Source organism: Lithobates pipiens, unplaced genomic scaffold (genome assembly GCF_037356315.1).
Source record: "Lithobates pipiens isolate NorthernLeopardFrog02 unplaced genomic scaffold, aLitPip1_a1.2 Scaffold_8, whole genome shotgun sequence".
NCBI classification, from domain to species: domain Eukaryota; kingdom Metazoa; phylum Chordata; class Amphibia; order Anura; family Ranidae; genus Lithobates; species Lithobates pipiens.
In genome coordinates this window covers 102,779,669-102,789,565 of record NW_027507903.1, presented here as the reverse complement: position 1 = coordinate 102,789,565, position 9,897 = coordinate 102,779,669, and the positions used below count along the sequence as shown (strand labels likewise).

At 44.1% G+C, this 9,897-nt stretch overlaps 1 protein-coding gene across 1 annotated transcript; it reads left to right on the top strand.

Moving 5' to 3' along the window:
• The first annotated feature begins 1,675 nt into the window (after window positions 1-1,675).
• On the top strand, window positions 1,676-3,512 carry LOC143964377 (olfactory receptor 5AP2-like). The gene has a single exon (XM_077474093.1). The coding sequence runs from the start codon at window positions 1,775-1,777 to the stop codon at window positions 2,609-2,611; it is 837 nt and encodes a 278-aa protein (XP_077330219.1). The 5' UTR covers window positions 1,676-1,774; the 3' UTR covers window positions 2,612-3,512.
• The last annotated feature ends 6,385 nt before the right edge of the window (window positions 3,513-9,897 follow it).

The following is a 9,897-nucleotide window of genomic DNA, read 5'->3' as shown; positions in this document are numbered from 1 at the left end:
GAAAAACAGCAGATTCCTCCACTTGTGAACTATTGCGATCCACCACCAATATGTGAAGATTTACTTTTATTTTATTTTTTTCTACTCAGTAAGATTCTTATTGTTAATGGATTCTAATCAGCTTAACTCTCAGAATCCTTTTTTTCTTAACATCATTGTGGCAAAGTGTCTTTTTCTTTTCCCACTCCTTTTTTTTTTTTTTTAACTTCTCGTTATTGCTTATATCTTATATCAATTTAATATTTATCTAATAAAAAGAGAAGACCATACAGATTGAAAAAGAAAATAAACTGACATCTCCTTAGTTACCTTTGCCATCATATTAGAGATACCTTATCTTATTTATTAAACTCCTTTATTTTACCTCACCCACCCTACCCTCTTCTCTACAATCTGTTGACCTTCCCCGTATCCACTACTCTTTATTCCATTAATGCTTGTGTATAATGCTTCGTCTTTTTAAATATTCTCCACTTTTCCCACGTTCTACCGTATTTTTTCATTTTATTTTCATCCATTTTTCTTAGATATTCCATGTTGTTGATATATTCTATTCATTGGATCCATTCTCTAATCGGGTTTTTTTTAACCTGTAACCAATTTTTTGGTATTATGGCTTTTGCGGCATTTGAGAACTTGGGAAACACATTATTTTTACACGTTTTCTGCGACCCTCTGTAGTGGGGGGGTCACAGACTTCTGGTAAGAAGTAAATCTTCACATATTGGTGGTGGATCGCACATAGTTCACAAGTGGAGGAATCTGCTGTTTTTCGTCTTCTTTACTGAAGGACTTTCACATTTATTCTTATGTGTTTATTTTTATATCTATTTGTGTTTAATGCACACGGGTGTAAGTTTAATTGTATTATCACTAGTAATTGGACTTTATTGTAATGGTCACTATTTACAATTTTATTGTTCATAGATGTCATTATTTATCTATAGAGTCTATCTAAGTTTGGATTTATTGTCCTATACATATATGGGTTTATCACAGATTGATTATTGTGGTATTTGTACTACTCTGGCCACTTGATGTAGCTGCTGTGGTACAGCACATAGGTGAAATTCCAAGTTTTTTAATGTCACTACTGTAGTGCAGCTTATTTATTTTTCTTTATCGGACAATCCGACCATGTGCATGCTCCATAGGACAAATGTTCACTGTGCATGCTCTCAAACTTTCTAGCAACAAATGTCTGACGGAGGATAATCCAGTCGTGTGTACACAAGTCCATAGGTCTAAAATCCAAAGTACAAACATGCATGCTCAGAACCAATGCTAAAGATCAGACGATAATAGCAGAAGTTTCCCAAAGGGTAGCGGTAAAGAGCTGAAAAATCACATGATTTAGTGAAAGTTGGCTGAAAATGTTCTGCCGTGTATATGCATACCAAGTTCATGGCTAATGCCCCTTCAGACCAAAATCCACTGTAAAGTCCGTTGAACGTCCAATCGTGTGTATGAGGTTTTGGACAGCTTTCACCAGACCCAGTGCTCCCATGGAAAAATTTTCCCTTTTCACACCACCCAAATCTAAGAGAGAAGTGTTGGCTTTAGGTATGCTTTATTTATATTTCTATGAAAGCTGGCAAGTTGATCTTGTATCATTTAATTGTAAGTCATAATTATCTGATGTCTACCTTATTGTTTTACAATTTTGACAGGTGTCATTGGCCACCATTTGTACAATCAGTAAGAGGCATTTTATCTCTTAGGATTTGGTGAACAAAGCTCACCACTCTTTCTGCTATTTTTACTGTTTCTCTCTATGTATTTGGTCACTGTATTTGGAAACCTCGGAATTACAGTGCTTATATTAACAAATGACTATCTTCAGAGCCCCATGCACTTTTTCCTCTTCAACCTAGCATTCATTGATCTTTTGTATTCCTCGTGTATTACACCTAAAATGCTGGCTGACTTGATTTCAGCAGAAAAAAGTATATCTTACCTGGGATGTGCTTGCCAAATGTATTTCTTTATTGCCCTTGGGAGCACTGAAAGTTTTCTTCTTGCCTCAATGGCGATTGATCGCTATGCAGCAATATGTAACCCACTTCTTTATCTAAGGATTATGACTAAAGAAAAATGTCTTAAGTTATTGAGTGGTTCTTACTTTGGTGGCTTTCTTCATTCTTTAATACAGACATGCTCCACATTTGGCCTTTCATTTTGTGGTTCTCATGAAATTGACCACTTTCTTTGTGATATTCCACCTTTACTGAAGCTTTCATGTATGGACACTTCCACAAATGAGCTTATTCTGTCAATATTTGCATCCTTTGTAGCCGTTGGCTCTGTTATTGTCATAGTTATCTCTTATACTTCGATTTTACGTGCTGTTTTTAGAAGTCCTTCTTTACAGGGAAGACGCAAAGCATTCTCCACCTGTGGTTCTCATTTCATTTGTGTCATTCTTTTCTACAGCACAATCCTCTTTATGTATCTAAGACCAAGTTCAATATATTCTTTACAACAAGACAAGATTATCTCAGTAGTGTATACAATGGTCATCCCAATGCTGAACCCTCTTATTTACAGTTTGCGAAATCGAGAAATGAAGCTTGCTCTAAGGCATTTTATTAAAACTTTTAGAAATAAATAGTTTTAGAGATGGGTGCGCTAAAAAAGAACAAGTTATGCTGCATGGTCTTTGAACCTTAAGCAAATTTTAAGTTAGCAGCCAACCTAAAATGAACAATAGGATCAAATTATTTTGGGTTGTTCGCACGGCTGACCCTGCATTGTTAAAAAAGTAGTACCATAAATGTGTTTTTTTTTTCTACTCAAAGATCCCACTGAGTGCTACTTAATGTAGCTTAGAGCATAATTTTAAACCTAGAAGCACCAGTCTCCAAAAGCATAGTTGTGTGCCAAAGTGAATGTATTTCAATTCCTCTACTGACTTCATATAACGACCTCCAAGATTGACATAAAAGTATCCCATTCTTTGAGGAAGCTTTGATTCCTGAGAAGGAGGAAAAGGTGTTTCCAAACTCTAAATGGAAACCACTCCTCTGACATGTAAATAGGAAAAATGATAGTAGCACCACAAAGAAAAAATATGCTTCATTTGGAGCTGCATGTGTCACAGATATTGGTTGTGCTCCATCTATTAGTTATTTTTCTGTTATTTTTTATTTTTTTTGTTTAATAATTGTTTATTGAGATTGAACAAATTACAGAAAGACATACAAAAGAGAGATGTCATAGTGTTACTAATGCCACGTACACACGATCAAACAAGCGGGTGGAAAAGTCCGGCAAACTGAAGTCCACCAAACAATCCCCCCATGTGTAGCCTCCGGCATACTTTTTTGACCCGAAAGTACGGCGTACTTAGAAAGTAGTTTCACACTCCAATCTTCCCGCCGGACTCGCATTTCGGGGGACAATCCGGCCGTGTGTATGCCAGTCCGCTGTACTTTTGAAATGAGTGGACTTTTCCCGTCCGGAGAAAAGTCCGCTCATTTCCAGCGGGTCTCCAGGTAGGCGGGGCCCGCGAAGGAGACGTCGCTGGCCCTGCCGCCTGGTATGGACTTAAAGGGGAACCCCAACGCCGAAAAAAATCGGCGTGGGGGTCCCCCCAAGTCCACATCAGACCCTTGTCCGAGCACGCTACCCGGCCGGCCAGGAAAGGGGGGACGAGCGAGCGGCCCCCCCTCTTGAGCCGCACCAGGCCACGTGCCCTCAACATTGATGAGGACAAGGGCCTCTTCCTGACAACCCTGGCCGTTGGTTGTAGGGGTCTGCGGGCGGGGGGCTTATCGGAATCCGGGAGCCCCCTTTAATAAGGGGGCCCTGGATACCGGCCCCCCACCCTATGTGAATGAGTATGGGGTACAATGTACCCCTACCCATTCACCTGTAAAATAAAGTACAAAAAAAACACAACACACAAGATAAAATAGTTTATTGCACAGCTCCGGGGGTCTTCCGTCTTCAGGGGTCTTCTCGCCGGACTCCTCCGCTATCTTCTTCTAGCTCTTTTACTAGCGGAGGAGCCCGGCTTTCTTCCTCGCCGCCACTCTCTTCTTCCGACTTCAGGGGTCTTGTCCCCCTCTTCGGTTCTTCTGCCGGGCCACCGCGCCTTCTTCTAGCTCTTTTACAGGCGGTGGCCGGTCTTCTGTCGCCGCCGCTGTCGTCGCCGCCACCGCCACCGCCGCCGCCTTCCGTTCTTCTGTTCTTCTTCTTCAGATGTTGCCTCGCCGAGTCCTCCGCTCACAATGACGGGGACCGGGCACGCGGCGACTTATATAGGGACAAGGGGCGGGGTCTTCGGTGGATGTCACATGGGTTTATGTCACATGGCGACAGTCCCAGCATCCTCCGGGACTGTGAGATCGTAAGGGGGCGGGGTCACCATGTGACATCAACCCATGTGACATCCACCGAAGACCCCGCCCCTTGTCCCTATATAAGTCGCCGCGTGCCCGGTCCCCGTCATTGTGAGCGGAGGACTCGGCAAGGCAACATCTGAAGAAGAAGGACAGAAGAACAGAAGAACGGAAGGTGGCGGCGGTGGCAGCGGCGACAGCGGCGGCGACAGAAGACCGGGCCACCGCCTGTAAAAGAGCTAGAAGAAGGCGCGGTGGCCCGGCAGAAGAACCGAAGAGGGGGACAAGACCCCCTAAGTCGGAAGAAGAGGGCGGCGGTGAGGAAGAAAGCCGGGCTCCTCCCCTAGTAAAAGAGCTAGAAGAAGATAGCGGAGGAGTCCGGCGAGAAGACCCCCGAAGACGGAAGACCCCCGGAGCTGTGCAATAAACTATTTTATCTTGTGTGTTGTGTTTTTTTTGTACTTTATTTTACAGGTGAATGGGTAGGGGTACATTGTACCCCATACTCATTCACATAGGGTGGGGGGCCGGTATCCGGGGCCCCCTTATTAAAGGGGGCTCCCGGATTCCGATAAGCCCCCCGCCCGCAGACCCCAACAACCAACGGCCAGGGTTGTCGGGAAGAGGCCCTTGTCCTCATCAACATGGGGACAAGGTGCTTTGGGGTGGGGGGGCCGCGCGCCCCCCCTTCCCCAAGGCACCCCCCATGTTGAGGGCACTGGGGCCTGGGGCAGCTCAGGAGGGGGGGGACGCTCGCTCGTCCCCCCCTTTCCTGGCCGGCCGGGTAGCGTGCTCGGACAAGGGTCTGATGTGGACCTGAGGGGACCCCCACGCCGATTTTTTTCGGGGTTGGGGTTCCCCTTTAAGTCCATACCAGGCGGCGGGGCCAGCGACGTCTCCTTCGCGGGCCCCGCCTACCTGGAGACGCGCTCGAAATGAGCGGACTTTCCTCCGCGTGTGTGGGCGAGTCTGTTCATTTCAAAAGTACGGCGGATAGTACAGCGGACTTAGTACGCCGTATTAGTCCGCTGAAAAAGTGCCGTGTGTGGGCAAGTAGCCCATTCAGAAAGTCCGACGGACAGTCTGGCGGGAAGTCCGCCAGACTAAGTACGTCGGACAGACGGCTACGTGTGTACGCGGCTTAACAGACCTTAAGAAGACTCATAAAGCATGATATACATTAGATCATCGATATGGCAAATTAAATGTTACAACCATGCTTAGGTAGAGACCACTGAACAATAAAGAAGCATAAGGAACACTGTATGACTCAACAATTCGTCTGATAAGGCATAAGTCTGTCTATAATTTGCAACTGTTCCAAAAGGAAGTGGAGGAGGAGGATTATATCAAGCTCAAGAGCGATATCAAGGTAAAAGGGCTCGAAATGAAGTTATAAAGAAAGCAAAAGAAAATTAAAGAAGGAAGAAGGGAGGGGGTGAGAAGGGGGGACAATTAGTAGGGGGAAGAAAAAGGAAGAATGGGGAGGAGGTGTCGGTGGCATGCAGGCCAGTACTCCAACTGAAACATAGTTTAAAACCTATGAGGTCAAACAAAAAGTAGACTGCATCACATAACTGACCAGGTTGTCTATTTGTGACAAAGATAACGAGATGACCCTTCAGGCGAAGGCAACGTAGGTGGCGCCCTACTGTGTTTTTGACACTATCTCCTTGTAGCGGGAGGTGGATGTGAATTTGAGCCACGGTGCCCAAATATGCTTGTGTCGATCAGAGGTGCCTCTAGCGTTGTGAGTGATATCCTCCATGAGGTGGACCTTGTCGACCTTTTGTAGCCATGTTTTAATAGATGGAGTTGATGGTTGGCCCCATAGGGTCGGAATTAGAGCTTTAGCTGTGTTCAACAAGTGGGGAATAAGCGAGCGCTTATATAAGCCAATGGGGACTGTGGTTGTGTGAAAGAGGATGGTCCATGGGTCATTTGATAGGGAGACCTCTGTGATTTGCAGGATCAGATTGATCAGATGTTGATCCAGGAAGGATGGATTATTGGGCAAAACCACCATATATGTGCGTGGGTAGCTCTGTTCCCACAGCTCCTCCAGCACAAAGGGGAGTTGGCGGGGAACATATGGTGCAGTTTGGATGGTGTGTAGTGCCATCTAGTAAGCAACTTATAATTTACTTCCGTAATTTTTGAAGCTAGAGAAGAGACATGAGCCAATTTCAGTACCTTATCTTTTTGTTTGTTCGTGATGGATATGTTTAAGTCCGCTTCCCATTTTGTCAGGAAAGACGGGTGGCCCGGGTTTTGGGGCTCGAGGAGAGTTTTATAGAATGATATGTTGCAGTGGATCCATTTGGTTAAACGCTACCTTAATACCGTTAAGGTCTTGTAATCCGCGTAGAGGTAGGAGGAGCGACCTTATGAAGCGTAGCAGCTGATTATGTCTCCATAGGTTCATGAAGATGGTAGTATTAGATTGGAGGATCTCGGGGATTGGCTTCAAAGATTCAGATTGGAGAACGTGATGAAGCAGAAGAGGTTAATTTAGGGACCAAGATTTGAAGCCAGAGTCCAAAAGGCCCTGTAGAAAGTATTTGTGGTTAAAGAGGAAGTAAATCCTGATGGGTTTACTTCCTCTTTCATTCCCTGCAAAGGTAAAGCATAATGGACTACTATGCATCCGTTTGGTTGGAAAGGAGGGCATCGTTGCTTTTCCAATTGTAAGAGCATCTTGGTAAGGAAGGCATGGTCAGACACATTGATATCAGTGCATGATCCGATAGAGTCGCTGTGCCTATGCTAGTGGAAAATAATAAAGAGAGGTGGAAATGATCTAAGAAACTGTTGTCTATCCTGGAATAGGATTGATGCGTTTTGGAAAAGTGAGAAAAGTATTTTTCTTTTGGGTGGAGTAAGCGCCAGACATCCATTAACTGGAGGTCCAGAAGCTTCTTTTTAACTAATGCTAGGCGTTTAAATGAAATATTGGTCCGGCCTTGCTGTTATTGTGTTATGTCATTGGTGTTCTGGCGTATCACTTTAACTTGTTATTTTGTACTTTCCCTTTCATTTGACCCCTTGTTTTATGCTAGTTACTACAGTCCTGGTTAGACCCCCCCCCCCCCCCCCCTTAAGTTTCTCTCATGTTTCTCAGTCAGTTCAGTTCATCACAGAGGCAGAGCTTAGGAATATCATTGTCTTCTTACACTTCAAAAGATTGGAAAAACATATTCTGCATTCAACTTATCTGATGTAAGATTGTGTAAATTGCTTCTGGGTCTTATTGAAGAGTAGGAATGAGCTACTACTAGCACTGCAAAATTTGAAAGATTTCAGCTCAGGCTAGTTGTGAAGGAGGTGCCCATCACCATCCTATCAACCAGTGAATCAACCCCGCCTGGCCTATTCAACTTTCACCTGTAGTTTCCAAGCTAATAGAAAAAAAAATACTTGGGATTTACCCAAAGTCATATATCAAGCCTGGTATGGATTTTATGAGTGACCTCAGCCCAAAAAATGGAATACCAGACTTATCTGAGCATGCAGATGAACATGCCCAACCCCCCCCCCCCTCCCCCCAACCCCCTAAACTATACCAAGCCACATGCCCTCAACATAGTGAGAATACCTTGACAGGGGGAACAAGCAAAGTATCTTGTCCACATTTTAATGAGGACAGATGACTCTTCCTCACAACCATGGCCCAGTGGTTGTGGGAATCTGCAGACAGGAGGGGATTATCAGAATATGTAAGCCTCCTTCAAAAATAATATATTCCCCATATAAATGAGTAATGGGTACATAGTATCCCTACTCATTCACAAAAAAAAGTAAATATTAAAAAACACATTCATACTTTTTGATAAATTGATTATTAAAAACAAGCACCAGCTTCCCTGGTGTTATTACATAATCAATCACATTGTCCACTGATGCAGATCCTCATCAATCATGATGAAGAACATCCACCAACACTGACATGATGACATTGTGGGAATTTTTATTTTAATAATGGACTTATCAAAAAAGATCAATGTGCTTATTAACTATTTATTGTCTTTTGTGAATGAGTAGGGGTACTATGTACCCCTTACTCATTCACAAAGGAGGCTGTCATCTGGGGGGGGGGGGCTTCCAGATTCTGTTAAGCCCTCCACCTACAAAGCCTCACAACTACTTGGCGAGGGTTATGGGGAAGAGGGCCTTATTCACATTAACGTGAGAACAAGTTGCTTTGCCAGATGTATTCCCTCTGGCAAGCTATGTCTCCCATGCAGGGGCCTGTGACCTGGACTGCTTTAGGAGGTGGGAGCTCTGCACTTCCCTTCCCTGGCCTGCCAGGCTACATGCTAGGATAAGGGTCTGGTATGGACTTTGGAGGGCCATGCTATTGTTTTTCTTTTTTGCATAGACGTTGGGGTAGACCCGATGCCATATCTTTTTTGTGGAGCCCCCCATTAACATCAATACAACAGCTTCATCTAGGAAAAGGGTCTGGTATAGATGAAGGGAATCCCCATCCATTTGTTTACAAACAGAAGGAAGCAGTCATGAGCTGTCAGTTACAGGCAATTTGCCTCCTCCTCCCCTTCTTTAACATTTGGCACTTAGTTTTTTTTTTTTTTTGGCAGGGGAGCTGAGTACCTGACTCTGACAGGTACCAGCTCCGACTTCTGCTTGAACCCCTCTCCCCTTTGCCTGCAGCCCTTTGGGACACACCACAGGTCCCAGAAGGCTGCAGGGCCATCAGGGCCATTCAAAAAGTGCAGCGTGACTCGAACATGCACAGTGGGGAGCTGGCTGTGAAGCTGCAAGTTAAGATGCCAGTGCTAGGGACCCAAAGCCCAGTAAAAAAATGACCTAAGTGAGAGCAGCGCTGGACCCCTGAACAGGTAAGTGTCCTTATATTAAAAGTCAGCAACTAAAGTATTTGTAGCTGCTGGCTTTTGGTGTGTGTGGGGCGGGGGGGGGGGGGGGGGGGGGGAGGTTGATTGAAACAGCATTTTTTTCTTTGTGATTGTCAGTTTTGCTTTAGTAGGTTATGTGCATTGTACATATGTAACACTTATGGTAAGGACACCCTCTAGGCATGTTATTTAATCACTTGCTGACCGCCCACTGTACATTTACTACATGTACATCAACCAGCCTGTTATAAGTTATGGGCATGCTGCAGACACAGTGGATTGTGGAACCCAGTATGCGATCATATGATCACAATGTCAGCAAAGCTGTTATAAATGAATGTCATTCATAACAGCTGTGTTTCCTGCAGTGATTGGCCCACAACTATCACATGGTACCTGAGCCAATCACAGCATCCTGTACCATGTAGTTAGCTGTAGCCAATCACAGATCACTAATAATCACAGCTGTCATGAATGTAACTCATTCATGACAGGTTAAAACCTTGCTGTTACAATGATCATCATTGTAACAGCAAACAAAGTGTACAATGTTATTATAGTTAGTATGTAAAAATAAAAATAGTTAAAAAAATTTTAAAAAAAGTTAAAAAAAGTTTAATGATTGAATAAAAAATTATTCCAATTTTTTTGAATGTGAGGACGTAAATGGGACTAAACAT